Genomic DNA, 23,748 nt, shown 5'->3' with positions numbered 1-23,748 from the left:
CCAAATGAGCAGCAGCTCTGATGGTGGGCGGGCAGGGTACGAGCTAGTAGTGGTGGAGAGCTACGAGCTACAAGCAGCAGAGAGCTACGAGCGGCGGGGGGCGCAAGCTATGAGCAGCAATGGGCGGGGTGGCCAGCTGAGACAAACGGAAGCGAGCTACTCATGCATGATTTCATACGCGATGGGCCTCTAGTATTAGAATAATAGGCATTCCAAAAGAGGAAGAGACCGAGAAGGGAAGTGAGAATCTATTCAAACAAATAATGGCTGAGAGCTTCCCAAACTATGGAAAGAATTAGATCCTTGAATTAGATCCTTGATAAACAGAACACTTAGTTACCTTAATCCAAAGAGGTCATCTCCAAGGCACTCTGTATTAAAACTATAAAAAATTAATGAAAAAGCAAAAAGCAGCCAAGTGAAAAAAGGAAGTGACCTACAAAGAAAAACCCACCCAACTTCTTAGCAGAAACTCTACAAGCCAGAAGAGAGAGGAACCAAATATTCAAACATCTGAAACAGAGAAATTATCAGACACAAATAATATATCCAGCAAAATTATCCTTTAAATATGAAGAAAAAATAAAGACATCCCCAGACATACAGAAGTTGGGGGATTTTATCACCAGAAAACCTCCATTGCAGGAAATACTAAAGGGAGTTATTCTACCTGAAACAAAGAACAGAAGGTTACAACACTGAGAGTAAGATTACCAAAAAACTTACAGCATAAACAGGAATATTTTGTGACAACAAAAGCATAAAAGGGGAGGGGTAATGCTCTGAACTGGCAAAGGAAGATGAAAATCACATGTATTCAAAAGAAAAAAAACTACTCTATATATGCAAATTTATTTTTTTATAAACCTAATGGTAACCACACACAAAAATCCCCAAACCAGGACACACAGCTTAAAAAAAGAAGAAACAGAGGAAAGAAATATGGAATGCCACCAAACAAAAACAACAAACAGAAACATAAAGGAAAAGAACCAATGGAGGCACAGAGCTAGCAGAATATAAAAGATAAACAGGAATATTTTGTGACAACAAAAGCATAAAAGGGGAGGGGTAATGCTCTGAACTGGCAAAGGAAGATGAAAATCACATGTATTCAAAAGAAAAAAAACTACTCTATATATGCAAATTTATTTTTTTATAAACCTAATGGTAACCACACACAAAAATCCCCAAACCAGGACACACAGCTTAAAAAAAGAAGAAACAGAGGAAAGAAATATGGAATGCCACCAAACAAAAACAACAAACAGAAACATAAAGGAAAAGAACCAATGGAGGCACAGAGCTAGCAGAATATAAAAGATAAAATGGGTATAGGAAATCCTCATCTATATATATATAAAAGCTTAAGTGACTGTTATGATGGAACGACCAGAACGACCGGTCGCTATGATGCGCACTGACCACCAGGGGGCAGACGCTCAATGCAGGAGCTGCCCCCAACCCACAGGCTCCCATTGCTGATGGGGCCTACCAGCCAACCTCCTGGTCTCTCCCCCTGGCCAGCAGGCCCCGATTGCCCAATTGGGGCTGGCCCCCAGGCTGGGACAAGGAACTGGGGGTGGGTGGCAGCAGACACAGCCCCTTTCCCAGGGGGGCCGAGGGCTGGCTCCCTCCTGGGGATCAGCGGCCAACCTCCCGGGTCCCTCCCCCTGTCCCTACCCCCGGCCAGCAGGCCCTAATTGGCCTGCCCACCCACGGCAGTGGCAGTTGGCCCCTCCCCCTGGCTGGCAGGTCCCGATTGCCCAATTGGGCCTGGGTCCTGGGCTGGAATGGGGAACAGGGGGTGGGTGGTGGCAGATGCAGGCAGCGAGGAAAGGAGGGTGGGGGAATGCAGGGAGGCGGGGAACTGCATGGCAGCAGCAAGCGGGCGGTGAGGGAAGGAGGAGGTGGGGAACCTGATCAGCCCTGATTGCCAGCCAGGCCTAGGGACCCCACCCGTGCACAAATTTCATGCACCGGGCCCCTAGTACATCAATAATTACCCTAAATGTAAATGGTCTGAAATCACCAATAAAGAGGCACAGAGTAGCAGATTGGATAAAAAACAAAAAACAACCATATGCTGCCTACAAGAGACACAGCTAAGCTGCAAAGACATAGGTAGATTCAAAGTAAAAGGGTGGAAAATGATTCTCCAAACAAATAAAATCCACAGAAAAGCAGGTGTAGCCATGCTTACATCTCACAAAATAGATTTCAAGAAAACAAAGATAACAAGAGACAAATATGGGTACTTTATAATGATAAAGGGAACACTACATCAAGAAAACATAACACATTTTAATATATATGCACCCAACAAGGAAGCACGTAAATACATAAAATAACTATTCCCAGAACTAAAGGGAGAAACAGATCAAAACACAATCATAGCTGGATACCTTAATACTCCACTGACAGCTCTAGACAGATCAACCAAACAGAAAATCAATAAAAAATATGGGCCTTAAAGGAAACACTTGACTGCAACTGAAGTTCCGGAGAGATATCTCAGCTGTGAGGGGTTGCCACTGAGAACTCTGGGGTCTAATCCCCAAGCTGGGCCTCCCAACAGAGAGCACCAGAACTGAGAAGGGTACCCACATAACATCTGGCTGTGAAAAGCAGCAGGGTTGCTGTCTGCCAGAGAGAAAAGGCTGGAAATTCAGGCACCCCCTTAAAGGGCCAATGCACAAAATTCCATGTGGAGCCACCTACCTTGTGCTATGGCAGAGGAAGGGCAGAGTGGACTGGAGCTGTGCGAGCAGAAGCCAGGAATTGGGGCACAGGGTTTAGAGTTCAGAAGGTAGATACCCCCAGTTTCCTGTGCTGAGTCATTTCCTCACCCTGTGGAGGTCATCTTTCTCAGGCAGACATTTGCTATACAGGCGACCTTGCCAGGGGGTAAGACCATTGATCCACCCTATTGGAAAACACCTGGCCCCACAGTACAGACATTCTCAGGCCCATTAAGAGACTGAGAATAACAATTAACCTCCAGGCAAAAGCAACTGACCCACCCTGTTAAAAACAAACAAACAAACAAAAACTCTTGCCACACCTGTGAACCATTACCTGAGGAAAATTCAAGACAAAATTCCATCTGTCTGTAGATGGAGGCAGTCTCTGGAGCCTTTGAATCTTTGCCTAATTTAATTAGTCAGGAACAGATTTGACACTGTCCTGCACAAGAGAATAAGAGGCATAGCAGATCTATCTAATACAGGGGTCCTCAAACTACGGCTCTCGGGCCACATGCGGCCCGCCGAAAACATTTATCCGGCCCGCTGGGTGTTTTTGCCGCCGCTGACTGTTGCTTAGCAGCCAACTAGTTTTTTTTTAAAATACAGTCCGGCACTCCAACGGTCTGAGGGACAGTGAACTGGCCCCCTATTTAAAAAGTTTGAGGACCCCTGACCTAATACATAGTCACAAACCCAAAGAGGCAGCCAAAATGAGGACACAAAGAAACAACCCACCAACAAAAGAACAAAAGAATTCTCCAGAAGAAGAGATAAGTGAAATGGAGATTAGAAATTTATATGATACAGAATTCAGAATAATGATAGTAAAGATGCTAAACAGCATGAGAAAAGATATATAGTAGGTCCTCGGGTTGTCAGAGATCTGTTCCTACGGCGCAACCTAACACCATTTTTTGCCATAAGTCGGAACCCACTTACATAAGCACCTACGTCATTCATATGGAGCACATACACAGCAGTAATGAAGTGAAACAGTAAAAAAAAAAATAAAAGAAACATATAACAATTCCTGACCTTTACTTGTGGTAAATAAATAATAAAAAACATAAAGCACATATGTACATACATTGAAATGACGGATTTTTTTAAATAAATAAATGGGAGATGGCGACATAACCACGAAATGACATACATCGAGTCTGATGTAACCCGAGGACTATCTGTAGTAACTATGAAAACAGAAATAAAGAATGACATAGCACAAATAAAGAACATATTGGAAGGAACACACAGCAGATTAGGGGACACTGAGGATCGAATCAGTGAATTAGAAGACAGGATTGGGAAAAAAAATCACTCAATCAGAGAACCAAAAAGAAAAACAATTAAAAAACAGGAGAGCTTAAGGGAGCTGTGGAACAATGTGAAACGTAACAATATTTGAGTAGCAGGTGAGCCAGAAGAGGCAGAAAGGGACAAAGAGATAGAGAATGTGTTTCAAGAAATAATGGCAGAAAAATTCCCTAACCTGGTAAAGGGAAAAGTCATACAAGTCCAGGAGGCACAGAGAACCCTAAGCAAGAAGAACCCAAACAGGCTCATGCCCAGATACATCATAATTAAAATGCCAAAATTAAATACAAAGAGAGAATCTTAAAGGCAGCAAGAAAAAGCAAATTGTTATCTACAAAGGAGTTCCCATAAGGCTGACACCTGATTTTTCATCAGAAACTCTATAGGCCAAAGGGAATGGCATGAAGTACTCAAAGTAATGGAAAGCAAGGATCTGAAACCAAGATTACTATATCCAGCAAGGCTTAAATGCTCCAATCAAAAGGCATAGAGTAGCTGAATGATACAAAAACATGACTCTACTATATGCTGTCTACAGGAGACCCACCTCAGAACAAAATACACACCCAGGATGAGAGTGAAGGAATGGAAAAAAATTTCCCTTCAAATGGAAAAATAAAAGCTGGAGTAGCCACACTCCTATCCAACAAAATAGACTTCAAAATGAAGGCCATCAAAAGAGACAACAAAGCTCATTACATAATACTAAAGGGCTTGATTCAACAAGGGGAATATAACTCTGGTAAACATATATGCACCTAATATAGGAACACCAAAATATATTTTTAAAAAACTTCTAGAGCACTTTAAGGGAGAGATCAACAACAACACAGTCATAGTCGGGGACTTTAACACCCCGCTGACTTCATGGGATAGATCTTCCAGACAAAAACTTAACAAGAAAACAGTGATTCTAAAGGACACACTGGATCAGATGGATTTAATTGACATTTATAGAACATTTCACCCCAAAGCTGAAGAATATTCATTCTTCTCAAGTGCACATGGATCATTCACAAAGATAGATCACATGTCAGGACACAAAACAAGTTTCTACAAGTTCAAGAATACTGAAATCATATCAAGCATCTTCTCAGATCACAGTGGAATGAAATTAGAAATCAACTACAGTAAAAACACCCCAAAACATTCAAACACATGGAGGCTAAATAGCATGTGATTAAACAATGAATGGGTTACCAAAGAGATCAAGAAAGAAATAAAAAAACTTCCTGGAAACAAATGAAAATGAACACACAACAACCCCAAATCTCTGGAACACAGCAAAAGCAGTCCTGAGAGGGAAGTTCATAGCACTGCAAGCCTACCTCAAAAAACAAGAAAAATCAACAATAAACTATTTAACCCTACAACTTAAATAACTAGAAAGAGAACAATAAGAAAAGCCAAGCGTAAATAGAACAGCGGTTCTCAACCTGTAGGTCGCAACCCCTTTGGGGGTCGAACGACCCTTTCACAGGGGTCGCCTAAGACCATCGGAAAACACATATATAATTACATATTGTTTTTGTGATTAATCACTATGCTTTAATTATGCTCAATTTGTAACAATGAAAATACATCCTGCAAATCAGATATTTATATTACAATTCATAACAGTAGCAAAATTACAGTTGTGAAGTAGCAACGAAAATAATTTTATGGTTGGGGGTCACCACAACATAAGGAACTGTATTAAAGGGTCGCGGCATTAGGAAGGTGGAGAACCACTGAAATAGAAGGAAGGAAATAATAAAGATTAGAGCAGAAATAAATGACATAAAGACTAAAAAACAAAACAAAAAAACAAAACAAAAAATGAAACCAAGAGCTGGTTCTTTGAAAGGATAAACAAAATTGATAAATCATTAGCCAGACTCAACAATAAACAAAGAAAGAGGACCCAAAGAAATAAAATCAGAAATAAAAGTGGAGAAGTAATTACTGACACTACATAAATACAAAGGATTGTAAGGAAGGAAAAAACACACATGCACACACAAAAAAACAACACAAAGATTTGTAAGGAAATACTATGAACAACTACATGCCAACAAGCTGGAAATGTGGAGGAAATGGATAAATTCCTAGAAAAATACAATCTTGAAAAACTGAATCAGGTAAAATCAGAAAATCTGAATAGGCCAATAACAACTGATGAAATAGAAGCAGTAATCAAAAAACTCCAAACAAAAGTCTGGGTCTGGATGGCTTCACAGGGGAGTTTTACCAATCATTCAAAGAAGAACTAACACTTGTACTCCTCAAACTATTCCAAAAAATCCAAAAGGAAGGAACACTTCCAAGCTCTTTTATTGAGACCATCATTACCTTAATCCTAAAACCAGGTAAAGACACTACAAAGAAAGAGAATTACAGGCCAATATCCCTGATGAACATAGATGCTAAAATCCTCAACAAAATATTAGCAAATAGGATCCAGCAATATATTAAAAAGATCATACACCATGATCAAGTGGGATTTATTCCAGAAATGAAAGGCTGGTAAAATTTTCACAAATCAATAAATGTGATACATCACATAAACAAATTGCAAGACAAAAATCACATGATCATATCAATAGATGCAGAAAAAGCATTTGACAAAATCCAACATCAATTTTTGATATAAACTCTCAGCAAAATGGGAATAGAAGGATCATACCTCAACATGATAAAGGCCATATATGACAAACCTACAGGGAACATCATACTCGATGGACAAAAACTAAAACCATTTTCCCTAAGAACAGGAACAAGACAGGGATGTCTGCTTTCATCAGTCTTATTCAACAGAGTACTGGAAGTCCTAGTCACAGCAATTAGACAAGAAAACAAAATAAAAGGCATCCAAACTGGAAAGGAAGAAGTAAAACTCTATTCTCAGATGACATAATAATGTACATAAAAAACCCTAAGAACTCCACCAAAAAACTACTAGATTTAATAAATGAATTTGGCAATGCAGAATACAAAATCAACACCCCAAAAATCAATGGCTTTTTTTATACACCAATAATTAATTCTCAGCAAGAGAAACTAAACAAGCAAACCCATTTACCATTGCAACAAAAAGATTAAAATACTTAGGAATACACTTAACCAAGGAGGCAAAAGACCTGTATTCAGAAAACTATAGAACGTTGAAAAAAGAGATAGAAGAAGGTATGAACAAGTGGAATAATATACCATATTCATGTATTGGTAGAATCAACATCATTAAAATGTCCATACTACCCAAGGCAATCTACAGATTCAATACAATCTCTATTAAAATACCAACAGCATATTTCACAGATCTAGAACAAATACTCCAACAGTTTATACGGAACCAAAAAAAGGCCCCAAATAGCCACAGCAATCTTGAGAAAGAAGAACAAAGTTGGAGGAATCACAATACCAGATTTCAAGTTACACTAAAAAGCCACGGCAATCAAAACAGCCTGATACTTGCACAAGAACAGGCATATAGATCAATGGAACAGAACAGAGACCCCAAAAATTGACCCAAGCCATTATGCTCAATTAATATTTGACAAAGGAGGCAAAATATACAATGGAATCAAGACAGTTTCTTCAATAAATGGTGTTGGTAAAATTGGACAGATACATGCAAAAAAAAATGAACTAGACCATGAACTTACATCATACACAAGAATACACTCAAAATGGATAAAGGACTTAAATGTAAGTTGTGAAACCATAAAAATAATAGAAGGAACAATAGGCAGCAAAATCTCAAACATCTCTCATAGCAATACGTTTACAGATACATCTCCTAGGGCAGTGGTCGGCAAACTGCGGCTCGCGAGCTGCACGCGGCTCTTTGGCTCCTTGAGTGTGGCTCTTCCACAAAATACCGACTTCTGCACATGGGCCACAAAGTTTCAATAGCACTGTACATGCACGCCCGCACGTGGTATTTTGTGGAAGAGCCACACTCAAGGGGCCAAAGAGCCACATGTGGCTCTCAAGCCGAAGTTTGTTGACCACTGTCCTAGGGCAAGGGAAACTAAGAAAGAAATAAACATATGGGACTACTTCAAAATAAAAAGCTTCTGCACAGCAAGAGAAGCCATCACCAAAATGAAAAGGGAGCCCACTGTATGGGAGAACATATTTGGCAATGATACATCTAATAAAGGGTTAATATCCAAAATATATAAGGAACTCATACAATTTAACAAAAGGAAGACAAACAAGCCAATAAAAAAATGGGCAAAGGACCTAAATAGACACTTCTCCAAAGTGGACATACAGCTGGCTAAGAGACATGAAAAAATGCTCAAAGTCACTGATCATCAGAGAGATGCAAATTAAAACGACAATGAGGTATCACCTCACACCTGTCAGAATGATTACCATCAACAAATCAACAAATGACAAGTGCTGGCGAGGATGTGGAGAAAAGAGACCCCTAGTACACTGGTGCAGCCATTATGGAAAACAATATGGAGTTTCCTCAAAAAATTAAATATGGAACTGCCATTTGACCCAGTGATCCCACTTCTAGGAATATATCCTAAGAAACCTGAAATCCAAATTAGAAAGAATGTATGCACCCCTATGTTCATAGCAGCACAATTTACAATAGCTAAGATCTGGAAACAGCCCAAGTGCCCTTCATTAGATGAGTGGATAAAAAAAGCTGTGGTATATTTATACCATGGAATACTATGCAGCAGTGAAAAAGAAGGATCTCTTACCCTTTGAGACAGCATGGAGGGACCTAGAGAGTATAATGCTAAGTAAAATAAGTCAGTCAGAGAAAGACAATGATCTCACTCATATGAGGAATCTAAGTAACAAAATAAACTGATGAATGGAGTAAATCCAGAGACATGGAAAAATGAGACAGAGCATAGAATCTCAGTGGGAAGACGGGGAGGGTCTGTGGGTGGGAGGTAATCAACCAAGGACCTTGTATACATATATGCATAATCCATGGACAGAGACAATAGGCGGTAAGGGCCTGCGGCAGGGGGTAGGGGGAGGGGGGTGGAGGTGAGCTGGAGGGGGTAAATGGGAGAAAATAGGGGACATATGTAATACTTTCAACAATAAAAATTTATTAAAATAAATAAATAATTTTTTTAAAAAAAAGAAAGAGATTGAAAAAGCCAAACTAGTGTGGATCAGTGGTTGAGTGTCAACCTATGAACCAGGAAGTCACATGCCCAGGTTGTAGGCCAGATCCCCAGTGGGGGGTATGCAGGAGATAGCTGATTGGTGATTCTGTCTCATCATTGATGTTTCTATCTCTTTCGCCCTCTCCCTTCCTCTCTGAAATCAATAAAAATATATTTTTTAAAAAGAAAAAAGATACAACAAAATGAGAAAATATCACATGTTCATGGATTAGAAGAATCAACATAGTTAAAATGGACATATCACCCAAAGCAATATACAGATTTAATGCAATTCACATCAAAATGCCAATGTTATTTTTTAAAGAAATAGAAGAAGCAATCATCAGATTTGTATGGAACCACAGAAGACCCCGAATAGCCAAAGCAATCCTGAGAAAAAAGAACAAAGCTAGAGGTATCACACTATCTGACTCCAAAATATACTACAGAGCTACAATAATCAAAACAGCATGGTATTGGCAGAGAAAGAGATACACAGATCAATGGAACAGAATAGAGAGCCAAGCTATAAGAAACCACATGTGTATGGACAGATAATTTTCAACAAAGGAGCTAGAAACACACAATGGAGTAAAGATAGTCTCTTCAATAAATAGTACTGGGAAAACTGGAAAGCCACATGCAAAAGAATAAAAGTGTTATTAAAGTTTGTCCCCAGGTACAAAAATTAATTCAAAATGGATCAAAGACCTAAATATAAGACCCTAAACAATAGGTTACATAGAAGAAACATAGGTACCAAACTTATGGACCTTGGTCATAGAGAACATTTTATGAACTTCACCCCAAAGGCAAGGGAAGTAAAGGCAAAAATAAATGAATGAGACTTATCAAACTAAAAAGCTTCTGCAGAGCAAAATAAAATGACAAGAAAACAAAGAGGCAGTCAACCAGATGGGAGATGATATTTGCAAACAGTAGCTCCGACAAAGATTTAATTTCCAAAATATATAAAGAATTCATGCCCTGACTGGTTTGGCTCAGTGGATAGAGTGTCGGCCTGCAGACTAAAGGGTTCCAGGTTCGATTCTGGTCAAGGGCATGTACCTTGGTTGTGGGCGCATCCCCAGTGGGGGGGTGTGCAGGAGGCAGCTGACCGATGTTTCTCTCTCATTGATGTTTCTAACTCTCTATCCCTCTCCCCTCCTCTCTGTAAAAAAATCAATAAAATATATATTTTTTTTAAAAAGAATTCATAAAACTCAACACCAGACAACAACCCAATCAAAAAGTGGGCAGAGGACCTGAACAGACACCTCTCCCAAGAAGACATACAAAGAGCCAATAGATATATGAAAAGATGTTTGACCACACTGGCAATTAGGGAAATACAAATCAAAACTACAATGAAATACCATCTCACACCTGTTAGACTGGCAATTAGCAACAAGACAAGCAATAAATGTTGGCGAGGTTGTGGAAAAAAGGAAACCCTCATTCATTGCTGATGGGAATGTAGACTGGTACAACCACTATGGAAAGCAGTCTGGCGATTCCTCAAAAAAATTAAGAATATAACCAACTTATGACCCAGCAATCCCTTTCCTGGGTATATATATGCACCCCTATGCTCATTGCAGCATTATTTGCAGTGGCCAATACATGGAAACAATCAAAGTGTCCTTTGATAGAGGACTGGATAAAAAGAAGTGGTACATACACACAATGGAATAATATTCAGCCATAAAAAAGGATGAAATACTGCCATTTGCAACAATGTCAATGGACCTTGAGAATATTATGCTAAGTGAAATGTCAGTCAGAAAAAGCTAGGAACCATATGATTTCACTCATATGTGGGATATAAAACTGAAACTCATGAACACAAACAGCAGTGTGGTGGTTGCCAGAAGGAAGGGGATAGGGCAGTGATGGCGAACCTATGACACACGTGTCAGAGGTGACATGCGAACTCATTTTTTTGGTTGATTTTTCTTTGTTAAATGGCATTTAAATATATAAAATAAATATCAAAAATATAAATCTTTGTTTTACTATGGTTGCAAATATCAAAAAATTTCTATATGTGACACGGCACCAGAGTTAAGTTAGGGTTTTTCAAAATGCTGACACGCCGAGCTCAAAAGGTTCGCCATCACTGGGATAGGGAGTGAATGGGGTCCTAACATATAGTGATGGGAGAAGATTTGACTTTGGGTGGTGGACGCACAGTGCAATGTACAGATCTTGTAACATAGAAACCCACACCTAAAACCTATATGATCATATTAACCAATGTCACCCCAATAAATTTAATTAAAAGGGGGGAATAAAACATATGGAAATGTTAAGAGTATATAGATCCTTTAACCTGGCAATTCCACATAAGGGATTTATCTAATACATATACTATCACATACACTTACTTATTCATCACATAACATTCCACATATGTGCAAAAATATATGTACAAGGATATTCACTGAAAATGGTGGTAAAAATAGAGTACAAACAACCTTAAAATTCATTAGTAAGGGACTAGCTAAATGACATATTTGTGAGAAGAATGTTTACAACAAGTTCGTTAATTATTTAAGTTCTGGAACTTGGTTTTGTTTTTTAATAGTGATAAGAATGGTGCAGTACTAGGAAAGTTATGGAAAATGCTGTCAATTTTACTTTAAAATGAGAATCTGGTGTTTCTGTATTTTATTGTTTTCAGTAAAACTTCATATGTGTTTTGGACTTTTTGAGAGAAAAAAACTGTACAGCCTATTTTAAAAATCAAGTAGACCTAAAGTATTGATGCAGATTCTACATCACTGTGGGAAAATCACCAAAATCTTTTGTTAACTGAAAAGCATGGTGCAGACAGTGTTAACAGTCTGTTTCTATTGTTTTAAAGAGAGAGGGATGGTATGTACACATACATGTACATGTATACACATACAAACACTTGTATAGTCACAGAATATCTCTGGTAGACTACACAAGAAACTGGTATGAGTGGTGATATCTGAAGGACAAGGGGTCAGAAGTAAAAAAGAGACTCACTGAATTTTTTCTACCATATGCATATACTGGCTTTTCAAAATAATTATTTCTTGCCTTTTTGAGGCCATGTTTATTGTTTTATGCAATCTGAATGTTAGCAGAATCCTAGGTTTGCTCTTAATAACTGCATTTTAAAACCTGTTTTTCACAATCAATATTTTCATTTTATTTGAAAATGAAATAACATAGAAAGGTATACTGTAAAGTCTCCTTCCCACCTGTGACTCCCATCTATGCAGTTTTCCCCCACCAGAGATAACTACTATCATCAGTTTCTTATATAACTTCAGAGTTTCTCTATGCATATACAAGCAAATACAAATCTCTCCTATCTTCATCCTTTGCCCTTTTTTCACAGATAGTTCACTATTACATAAACAATTTTTGCACACCTGGCTACTTTCACTTAGTAACATACCTTAAAACCAAAATCACAAGGCACAATAAAAAACCAACCTGGACATATTCATAATTAAATACTCTGGGCTTCAAAGGATACCGTCAAGAAAGTTAATAGAGAACCCACAGAATAAGAGAAAATATTTGCAAATTATTTATCTGTTAAGGTACTGGTATCCAGAAGCCAGACACAAAAGGCCACATATTGTATGATTCCATTGGTAGAAAATGTTCAGATTAGGCAAATCAGTAGAGAAAAACTAGATTTGTGGTTGCCTAGGGTGAGGATGGTGGGTTTGGGGAGAAATGGGGTGCATGGTATCTTCTTGGCTTAACGAAAATGATCCACAATTGTGACAGATGCACAACTCTGGAAAACCAATAAACTATATAAATAGGTGATCTATATGATATGTGAATTATATCTCAGTAAAACAGTTTAAAAAATTAATAACTTGTATGATAAAAAGCACCAAAAGCAAAGACAGGAGACAACATACACACTGGAAATAAATTTGCAGTTCACATCAAAGACAAAGCCTTTTTTTCTTTAATTTATAACAAATTCCTGGAAATCGATAAGGACAAGAACCACAGCCCGAAAGAAAAATGAACAGAGAATATGAAAAGAAAATATTATAAATGTTTGTGAATTATGAAAGGGTTTGTAGCACAAAAGTTTTTTTTAACCTTGATGATGTCCAATTACAGACATATACACACACACACGACTTATTTATTTATTAGCACCACGCTCTAACCAACTGAGCCAACTGGCCGCCCCATGTGTTTTTATTTATTTGTTGTTGTCATTGTTTGGGTTTTTGATGTCATATCTAAGAAAGCTTTGCCTAACTCAAGGTCACAATGATTCACACCCATGTTTTAGCTCTTACATTTAGTTCTATGATCCATTTTGAATTCATTTCTGCACATGATATAATGAAGAAAGAAGTTACTCTGTATGTAGCCAAATTTAACAAATTTTTGTTATATGGCTTCTGAATTTTCATAGTTAGAAAGGGCTGCTGCACTCCAAGATTATAAAGAAATTCTATGATTTCCTAGGGTACACTTATGGTTTTCCCTTTTTACATTTAAATCTCTAACTCCTTTATAATGTATCCTGGTATACAGTATGAGACACATATCCAACTTTTCTTTTCACCATGGCTTGCCAGTTGTCCATTGTCATTTATTGAATAGTCCATCTTTTTCCCATTGATTTGAAATGCTGCCTTTATCATATATTTTTAAAAAATTAAACAGAATAATAAAAATAAAGTATAAATGAAAGAGTAAATGTGCAAGAGTAGACAAGGAAATAAGACTGGAAACACATGGGCCCCATGCTATCATTTGGGGTAGAAGAAGCTCTTTCACAACTTTCCCAATTTTGTTTCCATGGTTACTGATCTATTTAGATTTACTATATCTTCTGAAATTAGTATTAGCCATTGCATTTTCCCAGAAAATCACCCATCTTGGCTTTCAAATGTATTGCAAGGAAGTTGTACAAAGTACTTCTTATCATTTTTTAAAATGTCTTCATATTACTAGTTATGCTCATTTTCTCATTTAAGACTACATTTTTACGTTTTAGTCCTTTGTATTCTTAATTTGGTTATGTATCTATTTTATTTTATTTTTCCAATAATACCTACTTGTTTATTTGTTGAGTCCACAGGATTTGGTTTTGTAGTTAATTAATTTCTGGATTTTTTTAACATTATTGATTTATTCCTTCAGTTTCCTCTAAGTTTATTGTTCTTCTTCTAGCTCATTGACTTCAAAGCTCAATTCACTTACTTTTATTTTCAGTTTTAAATTACTGTTATTGAATTTATTGGGTGACATTAGTTAATAAAATTATACAGGTTTCAGGTGTACAATTCTATAATATATTATCTGTACATTGTATTGTGTGTTCACCAACTCAAGTCTCCTTCCATCACCATTCATCCCTTCTACCTCCCCTACTCCCTTCCCTATGGTAATCACCATACTACTGTCTGTGTCTGTAAGGGTGGATTTTTTGTGTGTTTGTTTGAATTTGCTTACTCCTTTCAATTCATTTACCTTTAAATCTCACTTTTTTATCCAATCATATCATATGTACTTTATACCCACCTATGTGGTTTGAATATTACAAATAAATTGTATTATTTATATAAAAAGAGGGAGGAGAAAGGGAGAGAGAGAGAAAAAAGAGAGAGAGATTACAAGAAGACAACATTTCAAAAAAATCAAAATAATTGACCAGGGCCAGAACTAAGATGAAGTAAGACGCATTCACTTAATGCAAAATTTAATAGGATGCCAAAAAAACCAAACAACTCAGTAATCAAGACACATAATATTTTTATGCAATATTTTGGAAAATCAAATTAGAAAATCATGGCCTGCAGGTTGGCTGCCTACTTTATCAATAAAGTTTTATTGGAACCAGGGCCAAGATTAGGGTAAGGTGAATGAGGCAAGGTTCAGCAAGTGTAAGAGTGAATCTCACCTTTTTAAACAATCTTAATATTTTGGTCATCATCAATTTGTGTACTAATTTTTATTTTTGAAAATATGACATTAAAAATGAATCTCAATTACTGAGATTTTGGGCATCCTTTAAGTTATAAACAGAAGTAAGTTGCTTCACTTGCCTCACCCAAGACTGAACCCTATAATTGACTCATAGTGTCATTATTTTCCAAATTCCTCAAAATAAGCATGAATTACTTTGATCATCAGGAAAAAAATAACTTAAAAAAGACGTCAAGACTCACTCAATGATGTTCCTAGTGGTTTCACCATAGGGCTTGCAGGAAATAAAAACTAGTGTGCAGATGGCCCTGCAGTTTCGAATGGCTTGAACCACCTGGTAATCTGAAGGCAGAAAGACATTGCTATTAATATAATTAAACTATCATGATCTGGGTTATCACAAACTCTCAACTGGCCAGCACTTAGAACTGGTGAGGAATAGAGGAGAAAAATGGTTCAGAGCCAGTCCAATGGGGGCACCGTTAACGTGGTGTGGGAATGGGGCTAAAGCTAGGGAACATCATGGGAACATCCAACTAGTTCTAAAGCGGGAAAGCTATTCATCCTTACGCAGTCCTGCCCGGGCTGGGTTTACCACAGCAACAATTAACTGCCCATTTTCCTTTGACTTTAGCAGCTGAGGCAAAATCTTCTCTGCTTGACCAGCGTAGAATTCACAGTTGGTGATGCCTGCAGAAGAGAGGCCCACATGACATAAATGAAAACTCATGCCCACCAGTGAGGTGCAGGGAGCTTTAGCTTTATAGAAATGTACAGGAGCCAGGGCTCTGCCATCTCCCTTTGGACCTAGCATACCTCTGAATAACAATGAAAGAAATGCTTCTGGACCTGCTTCATTTTTCCAACGTGCTTTCCCTTGCAATATCTCAATAGGCCTTTCCGCTTGAGAGGCTAGACAGTGTTATTTTATAATTGTGTGACTCACTCGGCACATAAGGACCTATTCCAAGAAGAGAACCTTGACTTTTACTCAAGTGCTTTTCTGTTATTGAAGGTTTTCACACAGAGCCACCAGAGTTGTGTGAAGGTGTGGTAGGGGGACAAAAAGATCTGTTTTCTATATTGCAGTTTGGCATAAGATTTTGTTCAAAGAAAAGATTCTGTTGCTAAAAATAGTTTGAAACCTATTGTATTATGTTCTGGTGCCTCATGAGTCTAATGTCAAGAGGCTCTTCTATATTATCCAAAGTTGTGACAAGTTCCCCTGCTATCAGTTAGGCTTATTTCTTCCCTCAGGCTCTGCTTCTAGATAGAAGAAAAGATTTAGCTGTTGGGATCTCTTTCAGAAAACCATCAGGACCCAACTCTGACCACTCCAGAACACCCTCTCTTCCTCCCCACAGGTCATGGATACAGTATATGCCCTTTCCCCCAAGTAACAGTTTTCATAGCATAGAAACAACTGCAGCTCTTCATTTTTCCCCAGACTGAGAGCAGTGTACCATTGAAGGCTGCAGTCCACCTGGCGTCCTCTACCGCCTGCTCCACCAATTCAATCCCAAGGACCTGGGAGGTATATTTAGCCAGAGAGAGACCAATCACACCTAGGGAAGTAAGAGAGAATGAGAGGAGGGTATTTTAGGGTTTTAAACTAATGAGTTTATGCCTGCACCACTACCATCACCTCCCCACCCCAGACCTAATGTGCTGGGTGAATGGAGTTTGGGAGCTAGACAGCATGTAGATTCGGCCCTGGGCTACCACTTACCAGTTCCACAGCAGATATCAAGGAGGATGGTGTTAGAGTTCACTCCACTCAGCTTCCCTATGGTCCGATACAGCATCTCTGCACCAGCAGTGTTAATTTGGAAAAAGGCATCTGGAGAGATGCGGACCTTCAAGCCCAAGAGCTCTTCAAAGATGTGGGGTTCCCCAAAAAGGAGCTGGAAGGGGGACTGCTGATGGCTGCAACGGGTCCTGGTGCTGGAAAAGAATTTTTAAAAAAGCATCTTGGAATGGTAGACCATTTTCTCTCTAGTGGTTGGTTGGAGAGGGAGGCCCTAGCATCTCATTTAGGAGGCACACGCTCTATGGCATGGCCCTGAGAGCTCTGTAGGGGTTCCCCTCTCATGGGATGGAGATACATGCAAACACTCTCTCATCTACAGTCTGGCCTGGGTTCCTGGACCTGCATGGTATATGAGGACCAATACCACTTAGCCCTGATCCACCATAATCAGCAGCCCTGCCACAGCAATCCCCAACCCAGACTATGGCAAGCCATCTGCCTCGTGCTTGTTTGGCTGTCCCAGATTTACCTTTCCTGGAAGTACAGTGATGTCAAGTTACAGACTGCTCCTGGACCTCTGATGAAAAACTCCTTTACAGTTTCCTTCTGAACACAGAGCTCCTCCTGCCCAGACCACAAAATTAGGGATCAAGCAAAGACTCATCTCTGACAAGTTTTCTCTCCTGGCTCCACAATCATCAGCCCTGCAGTAGTCACACAAGAGGGCACATTTCTCTAATCCTATTATAAATAACACTTAACATAAAGCAATGTTCTATAGGACAAAAATAATTTATTTTCACATCTCAGTAGAAGCATCGCTTTCCTTGCTGGCTTTTGACAAATCCTATAACATAGATACACACTTTCTCTAGTCTGAGCCCCTTTAAAGAAAGTGTGAGTTATTCTTGCAAACAGGAGCTAAACTAAGCTTTTGTCCCATCACAAAGAAGCAATAACCTTTCAATTCCCTTCATACTTCTCCATTTCAAACATCCCAACCACTCACCCAAACACCACCTCAGAGGACATGAGTGATAGGAGAATGAAAAGTGCTAGGAAGAGAATGAGCATGGTAACTGAGTCCTTTATTTCAGTTCAGAACATTTTACAATGCCTACATCACTATAGAGTCTAACCCAGCCATGGGCAAACTACGGCCCGCGGGCCGGATCCAGCCCGTTTGAAATGAATAAAACTAAAAAAAAAAAAGACCGTACCCTTTTATGTAATGATGTTTACTTTGAATTTATATTAGTTCACACAAACACTCCATCCATGCTTTTTGTTTCCGGCCCTCCGGTCCAGTTTAAGAACCCATTGTGGCCCTCGAGTCAAAAAGTTTGCCCATCCCTGGTCTAACCATTAGCTTAACACAAGGATATATCACAATAAACTATGTTAGAGCTATAGAGTTAAAAGGCCAGGAATTAATGACTTGGGTTCAAACCCTAGCCTGGCTATTTTCTGGCTCTGTAACCTTGGGTACTTATATGCCTCCATTTGCCCATTTGTGAAATGAGGATGACAATACAGTGGGGCCTTGACTTACGAGTTTAATTCGTTCCGTGACGGAGCTCGTAACTCAAATTACTGGTATGTCAAATCATTAAAGTGAATGAGTGAGACACGTGATGCTGGGCTGATGTTGTGGCGTTCACTGGGACGTTCTCTGCGCCAACTAGCGGTGGGGTATCTGAAGCTGGCTCGTAACCCGAATTTTAGCTCGCAACTCAAAGCAAAAAATCGGCCGAGAGATGGCTCGTATCTCGAAAAACTCGTTAGTCGGGACACTTGTAAGTCAAGGCCCCACTGTACCTCTCCTTCTCCCATGTACTTCACAAGTGGGTTAAGATGATCACACAAGTACAGGAATATTTTAACGTGTGAATGTTTGAAAGCTCCAAGTGCATTACAAATGTAAAGTAATTTTTGGGTTATGACATTTTGACTATATTCTAGTCTCTATTGAATTGGTTTTTGGATTTAGTAGAGCACCTACTAACTTCCATGGGCCAAATTCTTATGAAAATACTTAGGGGTCCTCACATGATAATTAACTTGGTAACCTGGCCTCAGTCTCCATGGTTTGATAATGCTGTCAGCATTATCAACCCCTCTTCCCAACCCACACAGATATTCTGTGGATGTGCAGTTCCTGCTATCTGCTCTGAAACTTCCAAAAGCCAACTGTAGCACAGTAGTGGTAGGGGTTGCTATGGAAGCTGCCCAGTATCATCCTGTGAGTCTCACCTGACTTAATTCCTGGGGATGGAAAGTAATGATGGCCATTGTGTGCCCTTGGCTATTGGTGCGGACTGTGAGCTCACGCCAGTGTCCACCTTCATGAAACAGAAGGCAGGGCTCCAATGGGGACTGTCGAAGGAATACTTCATAGCACTAGGAAGAAAACACTATTATTACACAGGCAAAACTAACAAGTTACACAGATGATTATTTATGCTGAGTGATTGTTATGGACCGAATTGTAACCCTCCCCTCCAATTCACATATTGAAGCCGTAACTCCCAGTACCTCAGAATGTGACTGTATTTGGAGATAAGGTCTTTGAATATTTTTATCGATTTCAGAGAGGAAGGGTGAGGAAGAGAGAGATAGAAACATCAATGATGAAGGAGAATCACTGATCAGCTGCCTCCTGCATGCCCCACACTGAGGATGGAGCCTGCAACCCGGACATGTGCCCTGACCAGTAATTGAACCATGACCTCCTGGTTCATAGGTAGACTCTCAACCACTGAGCCACACTGGCTGGGCTAAATTGCCAACATCTTGATCTCAGACATTGCCTTTAGAACTATGAAGAAATAAATTTCTGTTGTTTAAGCCACCTAGTTTGTGGTATTTTGTTATGGAAGCCCTAGCAAACTAATAAAGTAATATAAGAAACATGATCCCTGCCCTTTCACCTTACAGAAGGACATAATCCATTGTATTCCAAACAGTAAGCTGCAGGAAGGCTTAGAGTTGTATCCTTAGTCTGGCACATAATAGTTGCTCAATAATTATTACTGAAAGAAGGCATGAATGAACAGGAAAGGTATTTTATTTGTATGTACAATCTAAGATTATTCTATTTATAGTATGGAATACAATTATCTTCCATTTCTGTGAATTTCTCCTGGCAGCAATTCTTAATTTACTACTCAGATGCTATGATTCTATTCCTACCTATAACTTCCTGATGCAAACCCATGTATTTCTATATATAACCAGGTACCAACTATAGCATAGTTTAGTCGGCTCCTTCATTTCCTCCTGGTGAACACAAGTCAAATACAAGCTTGTTGCTGCCACAACAGGACACATTGACTTGCTAGGTCCTTTTGTGTTTAAAATACAAGTATTCTAGGTCCACTGTATTTTCAAACAATCCCAAAATTATGTATAGAAGGGGAAGTTATACCAAAAAACAGTGCTGCCTTAGAGGGTAAAAATCAATTAAGGCTACACTTTATCACTTTTGCTATATCACATAAATGCAATATAATATATGCCTATCAATACTGAACGTATTTTTCAAATTTTGAGGTTGGTGATTTAAAGAAAAACTTGGTTCAATTGTTGTTTACTGGCTGGTGGGTAAATAATTTTTTATTTTTGAAAATAAGATTCAAATGTCCTTGAGGTCCTGGAAGGACAAGAAATTGAAAAACTGAGTCAGACCTGGAAGATAGTGGGTAAGTAAATATGAAATACAGCCTCTCCACGGTATGAGCTCAAGCCTCGGTATCTTCATTTATAAAATAGAGACTGAGATTCCTTTTCTCATATGGAAATAGGTATTAATAGTGAAGGGAACAATAATCATATTGTAATATATAAATGTATCAAATCAACACATTTATACCTTAAATTTACCAATGCTATATGTCAATAATATCTCAATAAAAATAAATTTTAAAAGGAGTGAAGGGGCCTTCTGGTTAAAAAAAATAATAGCCCTCCTAAAAATCCTACGTGGTCATGAAGTTTCAGGGATAAAGAGACTCCCTACAAGCTTCTAGAGGAAAAAAAAGAGGGGAGAGAATATCTACGACGTTGGAGGCTAGATGACAATGAAACCATATCTTCATATTTATAAAGGCAAATGATTCAAACCCAGAATTTGAAATCTAGAAAAATCTCAGTCATATGTCAGGAAAGAAAAAAGACATTTACAGACATGCCAAGACACTAAAACTTTACCTCCTAGGCACCCTTCCTCAGGAAGCTAACGGAGGTTGTACTCCAGCTAAATGAGGTGTAACCAGAAAAAGGAAGACAGGGGATCTAAGAAACAGGGGAGACAGGACAGAACAGCAAAGGGAGTCCCAGAATAACAGCCATGCAGAAGACCTCGGGAGCCTAGGATGGAAAACTCGTAGGAAAAGGTCTTCAGGGGAAAAACTGAACTCAAGTTTTTAAGCATATGGAGAATATTGATGAATGTTTGACAAAGCTTTTAAAGGATCTGGGGAAAAAATAGCAATAGGTTCATAGAAAACTAAGCCAATTGAAAAATGAGATAATTATTCAGGCCAATATAAACTAAAAGTTGCTGGGCCAGTGTGGCTCAGTGGTTGAGTGTCGACCTATGAACAAGGAGCTCATGGTTTGATTCCTGGTCAGGGCACATTCCTAGGTTTTGGGCTCAATCCCCAGTAGGGAGTGTGCAGGAAGCAAATCATCAATGATTCTCTCTCATCATTAATGTTTCTATCTCTCTCTACTTCTCCCTTCCTCTCTGAAATCAATGAAAATATATTTTAAAATGACAACAAGAAAAACCGAAAAGTTGTAAAATCCATCATACCATATGGAACTATGCAGCTATAAAATGAAGTATCTATATATATAAAAGCCTAAGTGACTGTTAAGACCGGTCACTATGACGCGCACTGACCATCAGGGGGCAGACGCTCAATGCAGGAGCTGCCCCCTGGTAGTCAATGTGCTCCCACAGCCAACCTCCCATGGCCAGTCAACCTCCCATGATCCCTTCCCTGGCTGGCCAGCCCTGATTGGCCCAATAGCCGGCCAGGCCAAGGGACCCCACCTGTGCACGAATTCGTGCACCGGGTCTCTAGTATTATTATATATTAAAAAAAACCAAGGTGTGAACCAAGATGGCAGCATAGGTAAACACCTGAACTTGCTGCCGCGCACAACCACATTAAAACTACAACTAAAAGACAAAACGAATATCATCCAGAACCACAGGAAGGCTGGCTGAGTGGAAATTCTACAACTAGAAGGAAAGAGAAAAGCGCATTGAGTCCGGTAGGAGGTGTAGAAATAATGACAGAAAACTTCCCCTACCTGGTGAAAGAAATAGACTTGCAAGTCCAGGAAGTGCAGAGAACCCCAAACAAGAGGAATCCAAAGAGGACCACACCAAGACACATCATAATTAAAATGCCAAGGGCAAAAGACAAAGAGAAAATCTTGAAAGCAGCAAGAAAAAAAACAGTTAGTTACCTATAAGAGAGTACCCATATGACTGTCAGCTGATTTCTCAACAGTAACTATGCAGGCCAGAAGGGAGTGGCAAGAAATATTCAAAGTGGTGAATAGCAAGAACCTACAACCAAGATTACTCTACCCAGCAAAGCTATCATTCAGAATTGAAGGTCAGATAAAGAGCTTCACAGATTAAAAAAAGCTAAAGGAGTTCATCATCGCCAAACCAGTATTATATGAAATGCTGAAGGGTATTCTTTAAGAAGAGGAAGAAGAAGAAAAAGGTAAAGATAAAAATTATGAACAACAAAGTGACAACAAATACATATCTATCAACAAGTGAATCTAAAAATCAAGTGAATAAAAAATCTGATGAACAGAATAAACTGGTGATTATAATAGAATCAGGGGCATAGAAAGGGAGTGGACTGACAATTCTCTGAGGGAAGGTGGTGTGGGGGGTGCCGGAAGAGATTGGACAAAAATCGTACACCTGTGGACGAGGATTGGGGGGGAGGGGTAAAGGCAGCGGGGGGGGGGGGACCGTGTGGAGGGGAGCTATGCAGGGGAAAAGAGGAGCAGCTGCAATAATCTGAACAAGGTGCAGAACAGTGTCCACATTAAGCTACCTTTCAGCTAAGAAAAGGGGAAATACAAATATGTTTTTGTTTCTTAAAATAAGCAAAAATGAATAACAATTGTAACCCATAGAAGGAGGGTTGTAACTTGGTAAAGGCTGCAGAGATGAAAGACTACTTTATTTTTTAAAAATATATTTTTATTGATTTCAGAGAGGAAGGGAGAGGGAGAGAGATAGAAACATCAATGATGAGAGAGAATCATTGATTGGCTGCCTCCTGCATGGCCCCCACTGGGAATCAAGCCCACAACCCAGGCATGCGCCCCTGACCAGAATCGAACCCAGGACCCTTCAGTCCACAGGCTGATGCTCTATCCACTGAGCCAAACCAGCCAGGCTGAAAGACTACTTTAAAATAATCTTTATTTTGCAGATTTATCTTTGGAACCATGTAAACATATTTTTTAAATTATAAAACAAAACTTAATAAAAAAGAAAAATAATCAACCCATACAAATTGAAAGCAAGCAAAATGAAAACAAAACAAAACACCTATGTATCAAGTATTAAGTTATTGGCTTAACCACAAAGAAATTATTGCAAGAGGCACAATAATTTGACACTAGACAGAAACCCTGAGCTCTTTTCAGTAATCCTTTTTTAGTAATAATATTGGTACTGTTATTCTGAAATTATATATATGGACGAAATAAAAAAGTAATTGAACTAATCTTGTCAGGACTAAAAAAAATTTTTAAATATATTTTATTGATTTTTTACAGAGAGGAAGGGAGAGGGATGGAGAGCTAGAAACAT

The 23,748-nt window shown here is 38.9% G+C and overlaps 1 protein-coding gene across 2 annotated transcripts in view; it reads right to left on the bottom strand.

Moving 5' to 3' along the window:
- The window catches only part of TRMT2B (tRNA methyltransferase 2 homolog B), a 53,856-nt gene that overhangs the window by 5,837 nt on the left and 24,271 nt on the right, over nucleotides 1-23,748 (bottom strand). For both annotated transcript variants that reach the window (XM_023750470.1, XM_023750471.1), the window contains 6 exons: nucleotides 19,143-19,289; nucleotides 17,419-17,513; nucleotides 16,869-17,083; nucleotides 16,603-16,704; nucleotides 15,710-15,829; nucleotides 15,382-15,481 (listed from right to left, as the gene is read on the bottom strand). In XM_023750470.1, the coding sequence (XP_023606238.1) occupies nucleotides 15,382-15,481; nucleotides 15,710-15,829; nucleotides 16,603-16,704; nucleotides 16,869-17,083; nucleotides 17,419-17,513; nucleotides 19,143-19,289 (779 nt within the window). The remainder of the gene's footprint in view (nucleotides 1-15,381; nucleotides 15,482-15,709; nucleotides 15,830-16,602; nucleotides 16,705-16,868; nucleotides 17,084-17,418; nucleotides 17,514-19,142; nucleotides 19,290-23,748) is intronic.

Source organism: Myotis lucifugus, unplaced genomic scaffold, assembly GCF_000147115.1.
Source record: "Myotis lucifugus unplaced genomic scaffold, Myoluc2.0 scaffold_13, whole genome shotgun sequence".
NCBI lineage: Eukaryota > Metazoa > Chordata > Mammalia > Chiroptera > Vespertilionidae > Myotis > Myotis lucifugus.
Note: the sequence above shows the minus strand (reverse complement) of the source record. Positions and strands in the feature narration are given on the sequence as shown.